This window comes from Patella vulgata, chromosome 1 (genome assembly GCF_932274485.2).
Source record: "Patella vulgata chromosome 1, xgPatVulg1.2, whole genome shotgun sequence".
NCBI lineage: Eukaryota > Metazoa > Mollusca > Gastropoda > Patellidae > Patella > Patella vulgata.
The window spans coordinates 65,695,016-65,721,648 of NC_065879.2; the positions used below are offsets into that span (position 1 = coordinate 65,695,016).

Sequence of the window (26,633 nt, forward strand, 5' to 3'; positions counted from 1 at the left end):
GAAACGGGAGTCGTTCTTTACAGGTTTAGTATAAGACGCAACCGCCTTTATAGTCTCTCCTTCAACAGGTTCAATATAAGGAACATATATGGAACGCAGTTACTGCGTGTGTGGCTATTTTGGGATGGCTATGTAGTTTTGTCATTACATGAGTCGATTTTAACATTACATTCCGTGGCTTGGAATTGCATGTCATGGCATTGACATTACATTTGGTGGTTTTATCATTACATATGGTGGTTCTGTCCTTAAGTGTGGCGGTTTAAACATTGCATTCCGCGGCTTGGCATTATATGCCATGGCGTTGACATTACATGCGGTGGTTTTATCATTACATATGGTGGTTTTGGCATTGCATTTCGCAGCTTGGAAATACATGCCATGAAGTGCCGTAGTTTAAACATTATATTCCGCGGCTTGGCATTACATGCCATGGCGTTGACATTACATGCGGTGGTTTTATCATTACATATGGTGGTTCTGTCATTAAGTGCGGCGGTTTAAACATTGCATTCCTCGATTTGGCATTACTTGCCATGGCGTTGACATTACATGCGGTGGTTTTATCATTACATATGGTGGTTCTGTCATTAAGTGCGGCGGTTTAAACATTGCATTCCGCGGCGTGGCATTACATGCCATGGCGTAGACATTACATGTGGTGGTTTTGGCATTGTATTCCACATTACTTGCGGTGGTTATTTCATTATATATGATTTTGTCATGACGTGATATGCATTATTACATTGCGTGGTGTGCATATTTCATTCAAAGCCGTATATACAGGGCTTTGATTTCGTCATAAACGTGACGCGACTGGCAGGCGCCATCTTGGAAGGTGTAGTCAGTGTACTTGTTAAATCACGTCATGTGATTTTGTCATTATGTGATGTGCGTATTCTATTATATGACTTTGTCGTTGCGTGATGTGGTTTTGTTACATTTGCTTTATTTCTTTAAGTCTTTTGATTCATCAGATAGCATACACAAACCTTATAGTTATATACAAACAATACATACATGGCAAGTAAATAAAAACAAACAGACAAAAGAAGTATGGGGGTGGGGTGTAAATAAATTCAGTTAAATTTATTAGCCTAAATAGGATACAAAGATATAAACATGGCAGAAAACATCAGTATAATGCAAGAATTATAATTAGATCGGTTATTGTGGCAAACTTAAGTATTATTTAATAGAGTGGTTCTTTTTGTACTTAATAATTGAATTTAAACATATTTGGTGTTCGTAAAAAGTAGGGTTTCATGAATTGATCACGCAATTTAATATAACAACGGTAGCTTAAAATAAAATGAAATTCATCTTCAATATCGTTCAGGTTACATAGTGTGCATTTTCTTTCATCATGTTTTATTTTATTGTATCGGCCTCACGTGGTGTGATTTTATCCCTATGTGATGTACATATTTTAGCCCTTATAGCCCTTAGTCAACATGGAGTCTATATTATGAGATAAAGGAATTTAGAAATCCACATGCAATCATATAATTATGAAACCAAATAATCCATTATAAAATGTAGACCTTGTCAATCAATCATGCATGCTACTCCTGGCCTTGGAATTGTGACAATAATTTCGACAGTGCCGATTATGTCCGATCTAAAATTTACGAGTAGGTTTTATGAATTGCAATCATCTTAAATTTTCTGAATTTTCGACGCTATGATTAGGGATTGTGAAGTCTTCTCTTAAGACAGTAAACGTGAATATTTGCGATGGAAGCAGTAGTTATCTAATGCAAACAATACTCATATTATAAATAATAGTTACAATGTAAACAGTAGTTATAATGATAAATCATAATTATATCACTTAATGAAGAACGAACATTGCGTAATCGCAAAACCACATCACGTAATTTTATATGCATATCACGTAATGATATATGCACATCGAGTAATTTTATATGCATATCACGTAATGGAATATGCACACCACGTATTGATAAAATCACATCACGTAATGATATAATATGCAAATCACCTAATGATATACGCACATCACTTAATAAAATATGCACAACAGGTTATGATAAAACCACAATGTGAACAAAAATAATCACTACACGTAATGACGAAATCACCGCACGTCATGATCAAACTACATAACCCAAGGGAGCAACGGCGTTCCATAAACATCAGCCTGAGTATTCTGAACGTTGGGATGTTCAATATAAGGAGCAGCAACTTTATTACTTCAAAATGTTCAGTATATGAAACAAAAGCTTTTATTCTTACTTCACAATGTTCAGTACAAGGACCGCCTTCATTAGCCCGGTGGAAGCAGTAGGACGTTAAATCCCATTTTATTTCATTTCATTTCAGTACACGAAACAAGTTTTTATATGTGTTACTTCAATGTAAGCATCAACAACAGCTTTCATATTCTTACTTGAAGATGTTCAATACAAGAAACCGCAGCGTTGATAGTCTTTACCCTTGACATGTTCAATACAAGAAACAGAAGCTTTTATATCCTTTACTTTACAATGTTCAGTACGATAGGTTTTATTTGAGTTACTTCAATATAAGAATTAGTTGCATTTATATTTTTTACTTCAACATATCCATAGAAGAAACTGACATTTTTTTTATATTTTCTTTAAACACTAAAGTCCAACACAAAGGTGTTAGCTATATGTGTCAGCCAGAGTAAGAATAGAATACAGGTGTTAAAACAAAAAAAAACACTCTGAATCATTCATAGGTATTGTTCTCCATAATTAGTCAATAAGTTCATGTGACCGGAACTCATAATTCGGAGAAACTATATGAGATGTTAATTCATAGTCATCAGACTTAGACACGCCTGTCTATGGCACGTTTATTAGCTCTGGTACACTGAGTACGGTAACAAAAAATGACTCGGTGCCTCGAGGTGCAAAGTTTTAGCGCTTCGGCGTTGGTTCTGTGTCATTTCAAGTTCAATTGGAACAAACAAACATATAAATAAATAAGCAAATTTCGATATTTGTTCACGTTTGAGGGTATTATTGATATGTTTCTGTTTATCTGTACACACACATTCTGCCGATAATCTGCCCGAAGAATTCCCTAAATCTCGTTTAGCTATTCATATCTGACCTGAACTTGAAGACTTTTCTATAAACCATAAACTTGCAAATTTGCCAAGAAACATTTTAAAAAACAAATAAAATATTCTAACGAAAATACAGTCAAGAGATTGTATTATAATCCCAATTTTATTGACATATTTTGAGTTTGTTTCAATAACATCACAATAATTACACAAGTAAAATTAGTTCTACACAACCTTTGTAAAATGATTAAACGATAATATAGCCAAACATGGTATAAAAATGATATTCTGTACTCCCTGCACTGTTTATTTGAATTTGCCCACTGGAAAGAGGACAAATCAGTCTAAACTAACCATTTATTGCACTGGGAGAAATGTGACGTAGCAAGTCATTTTAGATATACCCCCTTCCCTACACGTCACTGCACCCTGGAAACACATTTGATAGCCACTAAACTGGAGAGAGGTGAGGAGCGGACACTACCTAATAATACACATAACACAAATAGTCGTGATACTAAATACATAACTATCGATTGTCACGTTACTGAATACATAACTATCGATTGTCACGTTACTGAATACATAACCGATTGTCACGTTTCTGAAATGTTAACTCTTTGTACTGGTGGTGATGTATTCCGTAACGGGACAGTCGATGGTTATGTATTCAGTAAAGTTATGTTATTAGTTTCGGAACATTCGCTGGTTATGTATTCATTAAAGGACTATATTAGTGTCAGTCATTATCACATGTGATAGAACTGGTTTAACACATTCCAAATATAAGTTTAAAACAGAGATCATTGCTACGATAGATACTTAATCAAGGTTTCTACAGGCGGAAGTGACGAACGCCAAAGGAAAACACGAGTTATCCTTCTGTACAACTGACTGAAGTGACGAGTGATAAAAGATACACGGGCGAATTTCTGCTCACAAATAATTCCTTGAAGACCAAAAGTTGTTATATGAGACTGAGAGGATATCTGATAATTCAAAACAGGAGAAAACGAAAAAATATAGAAAAAGTCCGTGTGCATTACCATGTTTTTATTAAGTAAAGAATGAATGAAAACAAGTGAATGTACGGACTATTTCTATTTTTCTCGTGTTCTCTTATCTAGACACGAGTGACATTGAATTATTATTTTTTTTTTTTGAAATGTCAGATATCCACTCACAGTCTCACATAACTTTTGATCTTCGAAGGAATTTTAGTGAGCAGAAATTCGCTCGTGTATCTGTTATCATTCGTCACTTCAGTAAGCTATATAGAAGGATAATTCGTGTTTTCCTTCTGTATTCGTCACTTCCTTTAGTAGAAACCATCATTACGCAGCTATCGTAGCAATGATCTCTGTGTTAAAGTTATATTTGGAACGTGTTTAACGAGTTCTATCACATAACAGACTAAAATATTGTCCATTAACGTGACAATCGCTTGTCATGTATTCAGTAACGCGACAGTCCAAGGTTATGTATTTAGTGACGTGACAATCAGTGTCTCAATTTCTAAATTTCATTAACAAGTGCCAGCAGAATGAAAATGTAAAGAAACGAACTTTTGCTGCACAGTGGATGATGTCGAATGAGTGTAAACAAATTTAAATACATATCTAGAATGTGCGAGACCAGTTAAACTGTTTTTCTAATTGTACACATTCTGTTTATTTTATAATAGTGTAAGATCTTAGTACCGAACCAATTCAGAGTTGTATAAGACACGGGAACGTCTGTAAGAATCCCAATTAAGTTGGACCATAAATTCATTCATTAAGATAAAAATCATCATGGGTACATGAAAAAACATGACACAACTAGTTGCATATGTGTGTCCTTAACGATGCAACTCTTGACAATTTAATGGAAAGATCAATTAATTAAAAACATTACATGGTAAAGGAATGGGGATGTTTATTTGTCGAGTTTAAACGATCAGTTTTCTTATTTACACAAATCCTTCTTTGATTGTTAAAAACGTTTTAGGTAATCTCTAACAGACAAAATAACGACTGGCAAAAGAGGAAAATGGTTTAATTCAACATACGTATTGCTAACAGTAAACACAAGATTTGGTTTGAAAGAGTGGTGGAATTGGAGGTCATTACGACCACAATTCAGGGTCAATGCCAAAGCGATAAAGGAGTGTTTGTGAGTGGGGAATAATTTATTTAAACAGGCGATTTATAGAATCCTTTGTCAACAGTTCAAAACGAACTTCATCATCATTTGCTACTACACGTTATTTCGACATTTTGTTAACTCTGTCAACAAAACAACAAACCACTACAGAACAACAAACAATTCCAATCATGTTTTCTATTTTTTTACCTTTATCGTCGAAATACTAGAGACTTGCTGAACAAGTGGTGTTTCAAATTAGGCAATCATGACTTTAGTATGTACTATTACGTTATTTTTTCAGTTTGTTTAAATTCAAGCAGTCTTCCCTCTCTGAAATATTAGTATCGATACCACACTATTGTTTTGGCACATTTTATCTTTCAGAAACACCCGCGATAACTTAGCAGACCAATGCCAACAATCTATATATGGTATAGCAATGCTTTAGAAACATGCATGTCATTTTAGACAAACCGGAATTACATATAACTCTTTGGTACTTACTCTTACTTGAAAGACCCCAGTGCCCGCTTAAACAAGCATACCCAAATAAATTTTAATAATAAATGTTTGCCGCCGCCTAAATAATATTTGGGCTCATAAAAATCCTGTAACATCATAAAATATTCACGAAAGGGTAATCTATATTTTACGGGAATATTGAAGGTCACGTGAACCCCGGTCTTAATATTTAAACAGTAAAACGTGTCAACAGTTCCGCTATATACACTAACATGTTCACTGTTTTCAATATTGAACTTGCAAACACTTTAAGTCTATATTTACCTCCTGTTCTCAGTATACAAGCTGATATTGACATGCAGCTTGTTTTTAACAAACGTTTTTTTAATGACATTTATTGCGAGATTTTTTTTTCAGAAAGTACATATGCCAGAAAACTGGCGATAAAATGAACAAATTTATTTCACTATCTAGAATTAAATTCTGTGATTCTTTAAAAATGTAACCCCTAACTATAAGACCATATTAAACAGTAGGTTGCTTTGTTTTGAATCATGTGTCTTTTTAAGAGAGGGGTGGTCACTTTTGAGATATTTACCAGTCTGTAAACAAATAATATTAAATATAATAAGGATGGGAATGGGGGCCACATTTGATAGTTGAAACAAATCGACCAGTCTATCGCTGACATAGACGTTTTACTAATAAATTTATGCCACACATACACATTTATAATAATTTTCGAGGAGTGCATCGAACTTTTGTAAAATTGACTTATTCAGTAGGTCTATTTTTTTCTAAGGGCATATATATATACTCTTCAAAAAAAGTAGGGGATATTGAAATGAAAATACCTATGCAGGTTGTCATATGATAAATAGTCATGGACACTTGACATGCTTTGAGAGTATGTTCACAGATGAAGAACTTATCGCCCCGGCAGAACCACTGAGCCATACAAGTGGGAGGAGTCCATTGTCAAATTCGACACTTCAAGGGAGGGTTGATGAAAACTGCCGCTTGCTGTTCACAGATGAACCGACAACACTGCAAGAATTGGCCGTGGCACTGCAAGAGGAGTGGGTCAGATTTCCCCAAATCGTGAATGGACGGTTGATTAGGACATGCCGCGACGAATTGCTGAATGTCTGATAATCGGTGGAGCAATTACTCATTATTAAGACAAAAACAAAAACGTCCATTTTCACTTTTGACAGTGTATCTCTTTGCGAGTGAAACGGGGCCATCAGATAAGCCGCCCATATGAACTGTTTATGTTCATGTGTAGGCACTTGGCCTGTTATTAACATACATTGGTTAACTCCAATAAAAACAGCACTACATTTCCGCAGTTTTGTATTGTTTCTGAATATCCCCTACTTTTTTTTAAAGAGTATATATATTTGTATATTAGTGAAAGTGAAAATTCCTCTTTAAGCCAATTGACGCTTATCTAAATAGTGCATAAGGTTTATGCTTTATGTATGTCTTTATTAATGTGTGGCGCATTTAAAATTAATAATATAGTTCTTTTTTTCCGTTCCGTTCATTCTCTTGACAGGGCACATATTTCAGGTCACGATAATTCGTGGATTAAAAGATAACCTCCCAAGGGCTAGCTACTTTTCGAGCTTGTGAAGACCGACTCTTTGCTAATTGAAGACAATTTATGTATGGTTGCAGGTGACTGTGATCAATTTTTCTTTCGGGTAAAATAAACCATCCATCTCTCGTGCAATTCCCTTACCCGACAACTCCTGTACATCCACATTAATGTAAAAATAGTTTAGAGTAGACTTTATGGGAATACCATGAACGACATTTCTAGGTCAGGATTCATTCCATGTGACCTTGGATGGTACAAATGTATTGGACTTTCTTCAGTGTAAGCCCACAAGCTTCAAATATCTTGAGCTCTTGCCAAAACCAATAAAGCAACCTATAATCCATACCATGTTTACAAATACATTGTCTATCTCGTATTAATTATAAATAAAAGCACCGTGACAGTCGGATGTTAAAGGCACTTTTCTTATTTTAAAAACCCGACTCACGTTCCTGGGAATATTTTAGCCTGGTTTCCCACGTAAGGGAAAAAGTGCATATTCTTTCGGATAGGACAAACACGAGGTCCATCCATGTATTCTTCCCCAGTATTGTATACGTGTCCGTAGAAAATAATTAAACTTAAAATCCTCATTTTGATCAAATAACACAAAATCCGATTTTTGGTATTTCTTCTTACATTAAACCGGGTTCTGGTTGTGTGTTTATATGAGATATGATGTATTACATCAATCCTTTACTTAATTAAATTTTGTGGTTTGAAAATGAAAAGTTTATTCTGTATTAAGACCGACACAACTAAATTATTTACATATTGAGCTATATGAGTTAACGATAAGGATAAATACTCTATTGTGTTTATCTGTACACAGGGTGTTGATGTGGTGGCGAAGGGTATATTCTCATTGTGTTTTGGTGGTAACTTATTTAAGTGTTATTCTTTGACACCTTATTATAATCTGCCTTGGCAATTCATTTACAAGAATACAATCAGATGTAATATATTTTATTAACAGTAATCTGACCAATCACAGGTCTTGATAAAATCATTAAAACCAAGACCAGCAGGACAGTACAGCTCATCTCGTCTATATCCATCATCTGTTTCAGTACACACAAAGAAAGATGCACAGTTAGATGGGTTAGCATGAGCACCGGTACCTAAAGAGGCACAGCTGGAACTACCACCACCACCGCCAAATCTACCACCATTGTTTCCATAATTTCCACCGCCGTCATTTCCCCAATTGTTTCCATTGTTTCCGCCACCGACATTTCCACCACCAATTCCATTGTTTCCGCCTCCAAAATTTCCATCAGCGACTCCACTACTTCCACCGCCGAAGTTTCCCCCACCATTGCTGCCACCGACATTTCCGCCTGACCCGCCTGTACCTCTACCACCCGACCCTTGGTTGCCTCGGTCACCAGATCCTGTAAAATATAAAATAAGTCATTCAATCAACGCCTGTAAAATACAAGAAAAAGTCATTCAATCAACGCAAAAATATTGACACGGGATAAGTTCTTTTCAGTTCTTGAGAATATTGTATCAAAATACATTTAAAGTCCGTGATCGTCATTCGAGCGATATTGAACCACTTGCAAACTACAATATTATAAAAGGTCAATACTAAATGACAAAGATATGATGAATTAAACTTTTAAAACTGAGATGTTATCACCGTTGATATGTTGGCATTGTTTTCTTAATTAAATGTAAAATATGCAATTGGGGCATAATTTCGCGTGGATTAAGTCGTGAAAAGTTGGATATTCAAATAACGATCATATTCTTAATACTGTAGTTTGTTTTTTTTCCACTGCGAGAGCACCATACTTTCGTTTGAATTAATGAAATGTATACTATGTGTATATCATACTAACGCCAATATAACCTAGCAATTTGTAAGTCCGCAATGGAAACCTGAGCACCAAAAATATAGTCCTATATTGTATTAGAATATCCTGACGTCCAACTGTAACGAGGCCTTTTCGGGGCGAACATATGATAGTGTTGTACGCGAAAGAGGTGGCAACATAAGTACCCAGAAAATATACACGAGATTAGACATGGTGCAAAAAGAGGTGGGGTGGGGGTAACCAAAAAGAAAACACACACGAGATTAGACAGGCGACCCCACTTCATGCCATAAACAATCGTGGGGTCGAATTCATATATTGCAGAGATAACATGCCTTATGATGTAAAGCGTGTGGTTTATACCACTCAGTCAAGACATTAAACGTTATATCATACTAATGATAAGCTTCGGACATGGAATATGCATAACGTACTCGGTGAACTCAGCCAATGAAATGTCAATGCCATGCTGTGTTTGGATTTATATTGATTTAACTGACCTTGTCAAGTTCAGTGTCGTCAGTAAGGATATGAATGGGTTTCCATCTAAGGTTATGTTAACATCTTATCTAAATTTCGCACCTAACCTGTGAAAAGCACACAGTTTTATTTGAACAGGGATATTTGTGTTAACGATTTTTACACCATTTGTTGTCGCTAAGAACATAAATGTTTGGATACAAATCAGAATGCATATTGTTATTAAATAGACGGAATAACCCCCACTGTTGGCCGTGAAAATGTTCGAATATTTGAACTCAAATTCGCCACCAACTTGAACCGGATCTTTTGGTTCGCGTAAATATTTTGAATAACCGAAATAGGTCTCTTTTTTGTTTATGTGATAGGTGTGACCGGAGTCCATTTTGGCTATTAACCGCTTCATAGACCATAAAATCCTAAACCTAGCATGTTCTATCATTGACGTAATATATACCATTCAACGTTGGGACTTACTTCTTTATTTGTTGAGTCTAAAAAGAAAGAGAGAGAGAAATGGGGTTTAACGTCCACTCGACACAAACTAGGTCATTTCGGGACTAACATATGGTTTTAATTTTATTTCAATAGTTTGCTTGCGCGTAGGGGTCTTTAGCAGTGGGAGGAAACCGGAGGACCCGGAGAAAACCCAAGAGGTTTGACAGGCGACCCTACTCCTTGTCACGTACAGCCGGGGATTCGAAACCACGCCAGTTGACTCAATGACAGGCCTTATGATACAGCGCGCGCGTGCTAACCAACACCCTGAGTCTAAAAAGACATGGTCTCTTTAATGAAGTTAAAATATTATTTGATGTATAATCACATTTGTAATGATGGGGAGAAATCTGTGCACATAACGAAACTTAATGTAAGTATATGGAATGTAGTCGGAAACGCCGCTGGGCGAGTCATATTCTCCTACCAAGCACGTGTTTCAAATGCACTGTGCTGTAAAAAGAGCAGTCATGTGCATTGTTTTAACGATACAACCACCAATTTGAACTACTACAATCATCCTAAACTTTTGAAAGACAGACTTAAAGGAGCCAAACATTTTGATTAGTTAAAATAGAGTATGACCATACGATTTGCAGCTTGCTATGAAGCATATTGTGTCAGGGCAGCGGCTTTTACACCTACTCTTAATCGAGTTCCGACTATCATGGCTTATTTTGCGTGCATGTCAAAGAGTAAGCTACGTCCCATCCGAAAGTTCAGACACATTTCCTCCCTCCTGCACCACGAATACGGGAAAACCAGATTGGATAATTCCTAGAAACCTTCTCGACCAACATCGGCATCGAACCCGAGACCTGACTTGTGAGCTAAAGCCATACCATTGATATGGCAAAGTCAATACGCTTAAATTATCAACCAGAAGTTTACTAATTTACTAACACACAATCGGCTACATCGCCAATAAGGCAATGCATCTGAAATAATTATTTCATAATTATTTCGTTAGCATATCTCATTTCGAGGTACATATATATGAAGAACAAAAGATAAGTACTGTCCATGAAATGGTACGTTCGGTACACGGCAATGTCCCTCAGATAAGCTTTATGGGGGATGCTGCGCCCAGCTAAACTAATATAGAGCAAAGGTGTAAAGCATCGCGCGAAGCGTGCAGATAACAAACTTCATCCCTCAACCCTCCGTATTTCGAGATAAGAGATGGTGCTATATAGTTCCACGTAGCAAAACCCAACGCAAATCATATCGGACTTCAGTAAGCAAAATTGACAATATTTTTCATCAAAACGACGATTGATTATAATTATATATGATATTTCTGCCAAATCCAACTACAATTAAGAATATAATCCTACCTAAAATAGATATAAATTATCGTATTTAAAATCGAGGCGTTAAGACATGAAAATGTGGGCGTATAAAAATGTTTTAGCTTCTTACACTTCTTACATAACGCATGTCGTTATTACATCCTAACCTTTGTATAAATATTCTAACTTGGTGACATTTTGGTAAGATTAAAATATTTTATTGCTTATATTATTTTGTGTATATGTGATTTAAACATAGTCCAGAATAATAAGTTACGTGAGATTTTGTCTAAAGGACCCAAATACCGGGAACCCTAACCATTTTCATGGGATCAAAATTTCAAACTTATTATGGATGCCGTAGAGGACTACGCCAGATCATGGGCCAAGAGGGAAGATGTTATCTCTGATACTCTCTCAGATTGGACTAAGTCTATCAGTCGTTTACTTGAACGAAGAATTTATATGCAACGTTTGTTAGTTGATAATAGGCCTAAATCTATTTTCAATGATGTTAGCATTGTTGAAAATCTCAACGCCTTACATGACAAGTATGTCATTGTACCGGCTGACAAAGCGTCCAATAACTTAGTGTTTATATGTAAACGATATTATTATGACTGTCTGTTCAAAGAACTTAATTACGGGAAATCAATCGACAGTGCTACGTATAAACGCTCTACGCTTAGTAAGGATGAAATTATATCCAATCACAGATCTGTACCCACTTCATTTGGTACTCCATGTGGAGATACCTATACAGATCTGCCCTTGTTATATTGGATACCTAAACTACATAAAAATCCCTACAAGCAACGTTTTATAGCAGGTTCATCCCGTTGTTCCACAAAACCACTTTCAAAAGTATTGACATCTATACTAACGGCAGTGAAAGAGGGTATTCAAAAATACTGTGACAAAATATACTCTCGTAGTGGTTTTAATCAAATGTGGATTTTAAAAAATTCCAAAGAATTACTTGATGGTTTACAATCTAGATCACTTGCTTCAATCTCATCTATACAGACGTTTGACTTTTCTACTTTGTACACTAAAATTCCCCATAGTAAATTAAAAGCCCGGTTAAAAGACATTATTCACAGTGTCTTTTCATCTAAATCGGGAAATGTTAGATATCAATATTTAGTTGTTAATTACAACTCCACATATTTTGTTAAGAACCATAGTGATTCCAAAAATAAATTCACCGCCAAGAAGATAATTCAGATGTTGGATTTTTTAATTGATAATATCTTTTGTGAATTTGGAGGGGAAATTTATCAGCAAGTGGTCGGTATCCCCATGGGCACCAACTGTGCACCTTTGCTTGCTGATTTGTTTCTCTATTCCTAAGAAGCCGATTACATACAGGCACTCGTAAAATCAAATAAACGATTAGTCAGACATTTTAATTTCACTTATCGATATATCGATGATGTTCTATCACTGAATAATCCAAAATTTAGTAATTATGTAGAATTCATATATCCTGATGAGCTCGAAATTAAAAACACTACTGACAGTGACATTTACGCTTCCTACTTGGATCTGCGTCTCGATTTTGACAATTGCCATAAACTTAGTGTTAAATTGTACGATAAACGTGATGACTTTGACTTTCCGATTGTTAACTTTCCATTTATTAGTAGTAACATTCCAATATCACCAGCTTATGGAGTGTTTGTGTCTCAACTAATTCGTTACGCGAGAGATTGTTCGTTTTATTCTGATTTTTTTAAGTAGATCGAGGCATTTGTCATCTAAGCTTCAACTACAGGGATACTTGCGAACTAAACTTATTAAAACCTTTAAAAAGTTTTATGGGCGTCATATTGACTTGATTGGTAAATATAACATGTCTCTCTCGGCTATTATTCTAGAAATATTTAATTGACGCTTATACAATCTCCCTGATTATGTCTGTCTACTACATCGTTAACACTGTTCATCACGTGCATTTTGCATACCGATAGTCTATTGGCCAATCACGCTATTTTACCGAGATTTCTCCTAATAGTTTGGATGCAGCTATGGCGGGTGTGGCGCCAGGCAGGGTAAGCTTACTCTTCCGGACACCTGTTACCACTGTTTGTCGTGTATTTTGTACACGGTGAACAGTCCATATGCTGATTACACTATTTTGCCTTATTACACTATTTTGCCTATACCGTTTTTTTAGGACTTCGAATTTTGTCTAATGGTTTGGATTGTTCGTACTTGGTTTTATTTTATTTATGTATTGATAAATAAATAGAATGACTATCCTCACTTTTGTGTACAGTCTGTACAATCATCTATTCTGTATTCAGTGTATTGTATTGGACAAAATATTTATCCGCCCCGCGCTCGGCATTCTTTCATTTATATCTGGCACAACATGAACAAAGTTTGGTGATCTCTGCCTTAAATCGATACGATTTGCAAATGCTGTAAGATTGTTTGCCATCGTCAAGGCCATGACATATATTAAAGAATGTTATTGTACATGTTTGTTTGTGTTTCTATTGTTGAAGAGTTTGGCATCTACTTGTATGCATTCAACAATCCATGTTACTTGAGAAATATCAATATACATAAAACGCGGTTTTGGGTTGTTTTTTTCTTCTTTTCTTTAAATAACTCAAGTCATTTTATACTCTTAGTCTTCAGTCTTCATCAACCAGTCGTTTATATAATAGTACCATTAATTTATGTCATTATAATAATTAACTATTTTCTCGGATTCTCAATGATCACATGTTATAGATTTATTAATAAATGAAAGATAAGTTATCGAGGGAAAAAAGTTATATACTATATTCCATTATATCCAGGTATGACAAACGAAACTACTTCTGTTTCTATTTTATACCAGTCTATCAAGGTGAATGTCACGTAATGTACACATAAATGAAATGAATTGGCAGCAGCAACTGAATCAAAGTATTGTATGTTTGCCACGTGGTAACATTATTCAACACAGACTAAAGACGTAAATAAAGAAATCGACCAAATACACATCACGAAGCGAATTATTGCACGCAAACTTATAGTGTAAACTAACCGCTTCCTTATAGAATAAGTTTGTTATTAAAAAATTGTATTCTACAGTAAATATTATTGATATTGTGAGGATTATTACATTCTACAAATAAACTCATTATTACAATTAAACTATTGTTTTACGATATGTAGAACCAGAACTTCACATAGTCTTTTTATAGTGATTTTCACGTTTATTTGCATACATACTATTATTAGATGTTACAAAAGATATTACATTGTGTTTTTCTATGAGCAGGTATGCGATGCCTCGTCAAATTAGACCTTTCGGTGATCTTTTACATACATGCCAATGTGTACATGGGGTTACAGTGGCACTGCAGCCTAATCTTCTTTTAATTTCCAACCACCAGGGGGTCTTAAAGGCGATTTTCTTTTTCAGACTAAGCGAAAGCGACAACTGTAAGGGTACTTAATTAAATTCAACAGGTAGAAACAATTAACGAAAATTAATCGAAAGTACAGGAAGTTAGATCAGGAATCTAAATATATTTAGAATATAAAGCTCTGTAAAAATTTGAAATAGCAGGATAGAAAATAGGCAAGGAAAGTAAATGCACCGATGTGATTATAATTATGCCATGGCAAGGCATGATATTATCGTCTAAGACGATTATATATGATATTCATTATCTTCATGTAAGCCTTGTTTGGAGTAATTATCTACAAAAATAAGTAAACCGTAATATTTAAAATATTGGGCATGTTTTTGGACAATAAATAGAAGACACGCAATTGCGACAGGTAAAATATAAACAAAGTCGACCAGTCCTAACTAGTAGTGCGAATGGGGCTTAACGGCACCACGACAGAACCAGTTAATTTCGGAACTAACATGGCATTTTTTAAATTCAGTAATTCATTTGCGCGCAGGTTTGTTATAAGTGGGGGCAAACGGAATATCTGGATATAAACATCGAGGTTAGATAGACTATCCGGCTGGTTTTTTTTGTAGTTCAACAAAATATGTTGTTTAGTTTGTGCTCTTTGTAAGGCCTGTTATCTTTCCAAGCCATGGGTTTATAAACCCTTGGTTTTAATCGTAACGCTGAATAACTTGTACTCTTTATGGGGCCTGTTATCTTTTCAAGCCATGGATTGATAAACCTGGTATTATAAACTCATGCCTTGGCAAGGTATTAGGCCGTATAAAGAGGGCAAGCTAAAGAACAGATTTTGATGAACTGCAGAAATAAACGAGCAGAACGAATTTGGCAACATAGCCTTTGAAGATATTGGATCAACGCCTATACACAGACGGGAACTGCGAAGCGCTTTATTTTTGCCACCGCATTCTCCGCTATACATTTATCAGGTACATATTGGCCCAAATGATTACGTTGTGAACCGCATATCCTAATCATAATATGAAATTGGTTAAAGGCGATTTTAATCGTAACGTTGAATAACACAGCAAGACAAGAAAAGGACACAACCGAAAACATGATGAAAATTAAACAGAAATAGTTAACCACACACTAAAAAAATAAGATAAAATAACAACACTAAGAGATAAAAACACAAACGCCATAAGATATTTAACATCAAGGGATAAAGACACAAACAAAATTAAGATGGAAAACTAGCAAAACCAAGAAATAAAGACACAACGAAAAATAAAAACAATAATTAAACAAAACCAAAACATAAAGACACAAATTAAAACAAGATGGAAAATTAAAGGAACTAACATGGAAAGAAAACGGGATAGAAGAATCAAAAACAGGATCTAAACCTGTGACAAACATAAGAAAATGAGGTAAAAAAAAGTAATATGACAGGTACGAAACCCACAACGATAAACGCCGGATGAAAACTTGTAGAAGAAATGATTCATTTCACATATTACGTAGACTATGATCAAATCAAAGGGAGACTACTTCGAGAACATGTGCAAAGATACAAAGCTGTGTGTACTGCACCACTGACTACTTTAATAGGACACCGACGCATCACAAAGTATATTATAGTACGATTAATCCTAAAAGACATATAAATTCAGAGAAATCATGCATCTACCTCAACTCTCAACGACGAAAGTGTCTCTCAACTGGAACCCGAATCGCAACGAACACATTTCATAGTTAGTAGCAATTAAAACAGTCTATGTTACCTTGAGTACCACTACTTCCGGTTTGACCATCTCTGATGATGCCGTTGACTCTCTTCAGTAATGGATACAGACCTTCGCCACAGGTTCCCTTAAAATCATCTGTTTCTACAGACCACAACATGGCACCACCCAAATCTTTTTGTTTAGCGTATTGAGCCTGTAAAGACATACATATTCCACGGTTTCACAATTTGGTGGACAAACAAACTTGTGAACTTCCAGCATAAATGATGGGCCGTGCAGACGCACGGTGGGCGGACATCAGATAAAAAGTTAACCTGTGGTGGGGCAAAATAGGTAAAGCAATTGCCTGGAATGATTTGCCAGTCCTCCTTAAATTTTGGCCTTTCAGTATTTTGCAAATCTTATGTACATATGCCGGTTATGATAGGGAATCTCAAGAGAATTGCCCAACACACAACCTAAAATTCCTGTCGGAGGTTGGGTTGAAAAGACTGCGGTTCCAGAAAAGAAACATTGACCTGCAAAATGAATCCCTCTGGGGCTAGTAATGGACAAAGAGTAGAAATAAACACCACTGCGCTGTGCAACATTCGACTGCATCGCTTTGCATGGAAATAAACGTTACCATAATATGCTCAATGTTCGTCTTGCAGGATGAACAAGACAAAAAACTTCAGATACTGTAAGACACAAATACTGATCGGCTACATGTTCTTTACGCAATTGGAGAAATTAAAATTTAGACATTTCTTTTAAAAGGTTGAATCGCGATAGTGTACCTTGATGGCCAGACTGTCTTGATTATCATAACCAACCCACTGATCTCCACCAAACGCATATGGTGAATCTTGTTCTGCTATATAGCGTTGATTCCAACCTTTATACTTCAAGTTCTCACAAATCTAGCAATAAAATCAAAACGTATATTAGCCCCTTTTATATACATCTGAACATGTATTTCACTTGATCTAGCTCAAAATATAAGTGCTACTCTTAAATTTTCGTTTCGAAATTAGTATTGTTTTGGTTGTTTTCACATGGTTTACTCGTTGGCTCACACTGTTGACAGTGGGGCACAAAATCGGCTAAAACACAACATTGGCTGGCTCTATCTATGGACTTAAATTGTAAATGTAAACCTATACCCAGTTCAGAAAGCATATCAACAAATTAAATTATATCAAATCAAGAATTTGTATTTTTACCCAAAGCCAAAGATGTCTAGTCATTTAAAACAGTGTCACATTCACATTATGTTGAAATCCATAGATTGTTATGTTCACGACGCTTGAGGCTGCCATTGTGTACTTTAGATCTGTCCCAAGAAACTAAACCAAGACAAAACCCAAACGTGGAACAGAATTTAAATAATTATTAGTGGAATAATTTCCACTTAAATACATTTCATTATCCAAAGTATATACGTTTAGTAATTTAAATAATTATTAGTGGAATAATTTCTTAAATTGTTTGAATGGTATTTAGTAATTGAACAGGAATATATAGGTCACAATTTTATAGAATACAATTACTGCTTATTACTGAGCGACGTTTAAATGTGCTTCTCTAGTCATTATCAAGTAATGATAAAATATAAAATATAACGAGACAATATATACATGTAAATAAACAACACTTGGTTAATGCTGAATTAGGTCTTGTGGACGCCAATATGTATTACATCCTGATTGGGAAGCTACAGTTTAGTAGCAATTCCCTATAACATGGAAATCGTCCCTAACGTTCCCCTCGTTACCACTCCTTATTAAATAAAGAAATGTGTACATACTTCGTAGTACGCGAGGATACCCTGTTCATTAGTATATGTGCCAACTTTGCCGTTGCCTTTAGCCGGGGCACCCACGCCGTTCTGATTGGTGAAGTTGAGCGTGTAACTCATTCCATACGAACTTAAACCCATAATAAGACGATCTTTAGGCATGCCTTTATCTAACCAATAATCCACTGACCAATCCTGGTAAAAAAAACATAACAAAAATGAAATGAAATGAAATGAAATGCGGTTTAACGTCCTACTGCTCCTAACCTGGGCTAATGAAGACGGGCATACGCCATACAGTGTGCTATGAGGGAAATTTTGCCCGGGCATCGGCGCTACGGCCTACTCTTATATCGAATTCTAACTGCCAAGTGATCTTTTACGTGCACGCCAATGTGTACACGGGACCTCGATTTTTCGTCTCATCCGATTGACTAGACAGCTGTCCTTGTCAGGCCCTCCGTCCTGCATCACTGACAAGGGGAAACCACACCGGAAAATCGGGATGAACTTTCTCGGCCAATGCAGGGATCGAACACCCGACTTTCAGGCTAGCGAGCCAGCGTCTTACCCACTTAGCCACGTGATCCCCAAAATCAAATGAAAACAACATAATCAAACTGTTCCCAGTTCGATTCCTACGGTAGGTCGAGAAGATCCTTGGATATACTTCAAGTTCGGTTGTCAGGGTCGACGAAGGTGGAGATGACAAGGGCATTATGTCTAAACATTCGAATAAATTGAAAAATATTAGGTCCCATTTACAAAAGGGTAGTGTACCAACCAGAAAGATCTCTTTTCAGTCAGAATTTGAAGAGGAGCATAACGAAAAGTTTCTGCTCAGTCATCAAGTTTATCACAATGCACACGTTATAATCCAAGTACATTTTATTCTCAAAAAGTCCTGTGTCGACATGACAGAATTTTTATTTTTCTCCTACATTCATGGAAAAAACGCCGTTTTGGCAGACTCCACGGTAATTCTGTATATATATGCAGCAAAATGAGAAGACATATTATCTCAAAGCCTCTGATTTGATCAAATTCACGGGTAGTTTCCCCGACCTAATGTCTTCACCATGGGACCCTCGTTGCTCAAATTCATGGACACACCTCTGTATATAAATAAAGTGGCCTGTTTATTACAGAAATTGTATTACAGTGTTAAAGGGAAATAACTCCATTATCCATTTTATCGTTTCTACTTCGATCTGCACAATATCAATTGAGAAATGAGTCAGCAGTGGAATTTCGCCTGGTCGATAAATGATTACTGGCACAGTTAATTAGGTTGCAATAATTTATATGTTTTCTAAATTCAATTTAAAAACAACCCCATTTACTTTTCAATACAAAAATGAATACGTTAGAAGTATCATGTCCTCATGTTCCTTAATATATAACTCACAATGTTAAGTTCTCGCCTCTCCCCAGGTTTATCAATGCTGTTAGGCCAGAGACCCGTGTGATGTCCTGTTGTATTCTCCCAACCTCCATGGTAATTGTACGTCATAAGCAACATGTAGTCCAGAGTTCTACAAATAAAATCAATTAAAAACAAAACATATTTTAAGAAAGCCTGCTAATCATTGGCTAAGATCTATAACTTATACTAAAATTTGAATCCTCAACCAATGAAAAGGCCATATTATGTTGCTGTGATCAACTCAAGTTTTAAATAGATTGATATACTAGCATTCCAGCCCCCCAAAAATGTGTTGAATATTGCATTGACGTGCAATTCTCCATGATCGCCATATACATAACGTTTGAATTACGTCGGATATTTAGTTTTCAGACAGAATCGGGGGAATAGCAGGATGATTCACTGCCAAAATTATCAGTTATCTCGAAATTACTGGAATTTGTGTTGACTGAAATTTCTGGTTTATTAATATTTGCATTGCCCCGGTGTGTAGATCATATTAAATAATATCCCACACACCCAGACTTACGAAATGAGTTCTTTAGGTTGGTATGATTGGTTGATGTAATATGTACCGGAAGCTGTAGCTAGAGTTAGCAATAATTTGTCATTTCCGGTAGCAGCTGCTTCTTGTGTAAATTGGTTCTGAAGTTGCTTTAATAAATAAGATATAAGGGTTGTTAATGCTACAATCCATCGGTAGGGCAGAAGTAAATCCGGTATGTCAGTGAGACGTCCCACTCTACTTCTTACCCGTCGACAGTTCACGTCAGATTGTGAGTAAATGCCGAGGTAAGCTTAAGGGTCAACATTGATCTTATCAAATCAATTCATGTATCTTCCTTTCCTCCAAAATCAAATAGACTTAACGACTTGGCACCCGCCAAGTGGTGACCACTAAAAAACGATATCAGAGGGGCACAATCTATCCTAACTTTCTGGTAAAATAAAATTCCAAATGACTATTGGTTATTCATGTATATATACACACTTATCTATCTAAAATCACGTATATAATGTTAGGGGAAGAATTCGGTGGCTCTACCTACTCTGTATCGGGATAGTTTCTAGTACCGCCTGAACAACTAGGCAGAACTTTGCTGGCAAATGGGCGCTAACAATTGAAATTCAAAAACAATAACAATCGGTGTGACTGGTCAATGTATTCAAGTAGTATTCACATATCTAACTTACCCTCATCAGATCCGTAAACTTATATTTATCTTCTGGTGGACTACCACGTGTACCTGGGAATTCCCAGTCCATATCTAAGCCATCAAAACCATACTGGCGTAAATATTTCACAACATTCTTTGAGAAAGTGTTCCTGTTTTGCCAAGTTGAGGCTAATTCCTTAAAAGGTTCAGAGCCAATTTCCCAGCCGCCGACGGCCAAGAGAATCTTTAAATCCGGATTCTTTTGTTTTAGGGCAATTGTTTGTTCGTAAAGACCTGAAATATAAAATAAAAGGTGCCTTTGAACTCGATTTTTGAGTTTGTATATTTTAAAAATTTGGTTTCATGTTATATCACTGCCTTTACATTTGATTGTTCCCAATTAAGGACCATAAATGCTATTTATGACTAATCATCTACAGTAGCTCTTTAGTCAAATCTTGTCGTAATGTCATGGAATTTAATGATGACCCCTTTCCGCCATAAACGTTGCATACTTACCACCGGGCGTTCTATCATTACTGTTAACATCCGTTAATTCAAGACCCGATACATTAGCGAAACTATAGACAATATGCGTACAAAGTGTAGGGTCGATATCAGATGGAACAAATCTACCAATACCAGGCCGATACTGAGCTTCGGCGTTATAATAACAGAACATCTTCTTCTGGCCTGTAATGGTATCATATTTATAATTATTCAATATATCAACACCATAATACCAATGTATCAATAAAATATCATCAATATATTAATACCATAGTATAAACCATTTTCTTAATACAAGCGTATATGTATAGGATATTAACCTAGCCGGGGTTGATATGATAGCGAACGCTTGGGCTTCCGAGGGAGGGGGGGGGGGTATATCCGACATATACAACGCCATAGTTTTACTCACCCTTAAATTTAATCCATTAAAAGTCAACAATGATTGGATAATTGCTCGATAGTTTCCGCCATTTAACGAAAATGACCAAAGTAATCACGTGAATGTACGTGCATGTTATTGTTTATACGTCGCCATTTTGGAGTAACTATAGGTTCAATTGAATTGAAAGCAAAAACAAAATGGATAGCAATACGTTATCAGACGAACAATCAATCCGTTTTAGCCAACAGATTGACGATGGAATAGATGTGAATGCAAATTCCGACGAGGTTCTATCAAAAGGCTGAAGAAAATTTGAATCAAAAGGCAATCTTTTCCGATAATTCTTACAGTGACCCTTGGGGTTTTTTTTTCGTATGTTCAGAGAAGTTTTTGGCCGACTGTGTTAAGTGGCTGTACCTAAAACTACGTTACAAAGGAACTCTTGGGCTATTAAGTCTTGGAGTATGTGGAGAAATAATCGACATGTGGCCGAAAAGGACATTCTGAAAGATATCTTAGACATGGATAACCGATGTAAATATGCCGATAAGTACGTCGTCTATTTCGGTACTGAATTCTACAAACTGATTATCAAAAGAATAAAAATTGATTTCTGTGTTCTTTGTATTATTTCGATCACCAACGTCATCAGCGGTTGATATAAACCGTATATATCAACCTATGAAGATTTCATGACAGGGTGATATGAGATATAACTTCTATGCGCATCAAAGAAAAAACTACCGGCAGTTTTATATATACCAATACCGTAATATTGATACTTCAATACCGAAGTATCGATACCATAATATATTTTAATTCCATAGTATAAATATATTAATATCTCTGTAGGACTATACCAACACAGTATCGATAGTTTACATTTGTCATCAATCTATATATTATTATATCATTAGAAAAAAAAAAAAAAACAAAAAAAAAAAAAACATACCTACAGTTACGGCTACCAGTGTACAAAAGAAAACGAGCTGCATTTTTAGTCGCGTCATGTTGTTCATCCTGGGGAAAACCTATATTAATAATCAAAAACAACTATTTGATGTAGTACATTATACGACAATCCAAGATCCCAATTTGGGGTCCACGCATTCGATTCTTAAGAATTCCATTCGTTTGATTATGTATTGCGGTTATGAAAACTTGCACGTTTCAAACAGTATCCTGTGGTAATCGTCTGGTTTCCTCACTGGTTTCAAGATTTTTATTGCCTACGTTACATTCACGATATAGTGAATCTCAGTCCCTTTCACAGACAGCTTTAAAAATATTTCACACAAACGGGGACCGGGGGTTGTAATGTGGCGACACCACTGGGTTCATGATTTTCGACCCCCAGATGGGTAGATAAGAAGCATCTGTACTTTACAGGATAAAGAAGAGCTAGTACCTGTGAGCTAACAGTCTGCCTCTATTTTCACATATTTTGTGGACAACCTATTATATTTTATCCATGTTCCGATTGGCCGCAAAACAAACAAAAAATGCTCAAGCAAGCCATAATAACTCCATAACAACCAGGGTCCTGTTTCCGAAATCTTAATTAAAGATAAAATCCCAATATTTTAATTTTGATTGGCTAAGCACTAAAATCAATCTAAATTACTAAATTACTAAAATTTGGATTTTATCTTAATTAAAATTTCGTGAAACAGGTTCCTGATTTTTACAAGAATTATAATGGTTATTTTTGTATTTGGTACATTTCTTTTCTTTAAATTGTGAAATTGGCAATTAATGATACTCGTGTTTTTTTATGGATGTCACAAAGCTAGTATAAAACATATTCGGTACATCTATAAAAAAAATAAGTAAATATATTTCTAATTTCAGTAGATTTTGTTTCAAATGGGTAATAACATGTTTGATATCCTACCTTTGTTGTAATGCCGGTATCAATGACAGAGGATATATAAAATTGGCGGTATATTTTTATAGTAGACAGATTTAATATTGTATAAATAGGCAGGACCATGCTTCTCGCCATTTGTCATCAAACAGTGAAACGAGGAACTGTTTATCGTCTGTCAATAATAATATATCTACACCATGTTTAATTTTACATAATTCTCCTTTTTTATTATTCAGGGCATTTTTTGCGTGACTATCGTGTTTTGGAAAGAGTTCAATATCCGCTAAATGACGGCAATTTACCCTTAATAACATGCAGTGTTACTTCCGCAATACGTACAACAAATACGCCTATCGTCGACGCTCACCCTGGGCTATAAACTTAATGATTTTATGCTCTACATTTAAGAATCCGCTACTAATGCCCCAAAAACCTTGCCCAATCCCCACCTCCAGCTAACTATGTTTATATGTATCTATGCAAATCCTGCCCCCCCCCCCCACACACACACCCTACATACTGCAATCAATAAAACGGGCAATAATCTTTGTTTTGTGAATTAATGCAATTTCTAGCCTCGACCAAAAACTACCTCTCTGGATTTTGGATTGGTGTAAATTCGGAGATCTGTTTAAGATACCCCCCCCCCCCTTCCTTCCCCCAAGAACGTCTTCCAAAATTAAATACATTTGTTTAACTTTTCAGATCTAAACCCTATTGTCGGAAAAAAATCTAAACTGGGTGCTATCAAGATATTGTATGAGATATGGTTATCTTTTCCTGATATTCTGGCCCGTCACGCAATCAATTCGACATCTGAGAAAACTGTGCATATTTTATGTTTGCAGATAATTCGATTAGATCAAGTCTGGTTAATTAAGAGGATGTTCGCTTTCGTTTATATACATGTATCAAAGTGGATATCGTTCTTCAATTTAACATGGTATGTTCACAGATAGATATAACCAATGTTGAGCTATATATGTAACTAATTCCGTATTCAACGGGCGAAAGTTTAAGCCAACAACGAAACTTGGATTAGTAAACAACCTGAACTCTGCATAATATTTCGAAACGAATACTAATCTAATAGACCAAATCTAAATAATTTACTTTGTCTTCAAGATTGCGCTAGTCCAATTCCTAATAACACACCTGCTAACTCGTGTAAACTTTTTTTTTATATAATTCAAAGAGGTTCAGTCCGTTTAAAGGAAAACCATAAAATATTCTACCGTTTAATAGTCGAAAATAAAGATCATATAACCGTTATCCCAAAACACCTTCTTACCTGAAGGAAACCCTGTTCTTTCTGATGAAATAACAAAACCGATAATTACCTGGACTGATGACGCAAGTTCCAATTATGGCTGCCGTTATCTTATGGAGAGTCAGTAAGAGAAGTCAGTAGAGTGACTGGGAAGATCGGTATCTCGGAAGACCTTTTAAGACAAGTTTCCTTGTAAAAAAAATGTTTGTAAGTTTTCGTGTAAGTTGAAAGCGGTATGTAAATAAAATATAGACATCGGCATGGTGAAAATTACATTGCTTACTAACCAGCCTTTATTGACTAAAACGATTTGGGGCTGTTTTGCGAGAAAAAAAAAAATGAAGGAAGAAAAAAATATCGGAACAATCAATAGTATGTTTAAAACCTTAAAGAGAATGGATGTGAAGACATACGGAATTCAACATTAATCTTTTTATTGATTAATTTAATGAAGGTTTCTTGGGATTACAAATCTTGACCTGACCCTTTTGGGGTTGTATTTAAATAGTTACCCCCCTCAAGAATGAAATGAAAAGGGGTTTAACGTCCTACTGTTTTGCTCTTAAACTGTTCTAATGAAGACGGGCATACGCCATACAGTGTGCTATGAGGGACATTTTGCCCGGGCAGCGGCGCTACGGCCTACTCTTATATCGAATTCCAACTGTCAAGGGATCTTTTACGTGCACGCCAATTTGTACACGGGACCTCGGTTATCGTCCCATCCGAACGACTAGACAGCTGTCCTTGTCAGGCCCTCCGTCCTGCATCACTGACAAGGGGAAACCAACCCCAACCCCCTCAAAGTTGACCTAATGTTCTATGTGTTTTTCGAATGTTGTCAGTTGATTATAACTTTAAATAACTTATTAACATGCAATTTTTAATGTTGAAGAAAATCTCGTTTGCATATTGGGTTCTTGTATAACACATCGATTCATTTGAATCTCGACATGCTTATACCAGTCTGACAATACTGTGTAGTCATCTTCATACACAAGATGTAATGGGTATGTGAACGGCCCAAACAGGGTTTTGTAGGTAACACTGATGTAACCCATATTCGTAGTTCAGTTAAGGGGGTCTGAGTGGCTTAATGTGCCGAATGTAGACCACAATGTATGGTAGCTATGCAAGTGGGGGTTCGATCTCGGGCTTCCATCTCTGAGTATTTATTTTCCCACCATATCTAAAGACCCCTTCCAAATATCAAAATAAATATGTTAGTCCCAAAATGACCCAGTTACAATTCAGCAACCCAGTTTAAGGAAATAAGGAGCCGCGGTGACTAAGTGAGTAAGACGCTGCCTCGGTGTTGACCGAGACAGTTCGTCGGGATTTTCCTTCGTGGTTTCTCCTTGTCAGTGGTGCATGACAGCTGTCTAGTCATTCGGATTTTGGAAAAAACGAGGTCCCGTGTACACAGTGGCGTACGCGAACCCTTGACAGTTGGAATTCGATATAAGAATAGACTGTAGTGCCGCTGTCCGGGCAAAATTTCACACATAGCTCATTGCATGGCGTATGCTCGTCTTCTTTAGCCCAGAGAGAAAGAGAGAAATGGGGTTTAACGTCCACTCGACACAAACTAGGTCATTTCGGGACTAACATATGGTTTAATTTTATTTACATAATTCGCTTGCGCGTAGGGGTCTTTAGCAGTGGGAGGAAACCGGAGGACCCGGAGAAAACCCACGAGGTTGGACAGGCGACCCAACTCCTTGCCACGTACAACCGGGGATTCGAAACCACGCCAGTCGACTCAAT

General features: G+C 36.1%; 1 protein-coding gene across 1 annotated transcript; it reads right to left on the reverse strand.

Annotated features, from left to right (window-relative positions):
* Positions 1–8,206: 8,206 nt before the first annotated feature.
* LOC126824270 (chitinase-like protein 4) lies at positions 8,207–25,010 on the reverse strand. The gene is made up of 10 exons (XM_050553504.2): positions 24,937–25,010; positions 22,679–22,757; positions 21,351–21,524; positions 20,869–21,125; positions 20,204–20,328; positions 19,657–19,783; positions 18,258–18,443; positions 17,248–17,370; positions 16,505–16,661; positions 8,207–8,650 (listed from the first exon to the last, which is right to left on the reverse strand). The coding sequence occupies exons 2-10, from the start codon at positions 22,743–22,745 to the stop codon at positions 8,226–8,228; spliced, it is 1,641 nt and encodes a 546-aa protein (XP_050409461.1). The 5' UTR covers positions 22,746–22,757; positions 24,937–25,010; the 3' UTR covers positions 8,207–8,225.
* Positions 25,011–26,633: the final 1,623 nt, after the last annotated feature.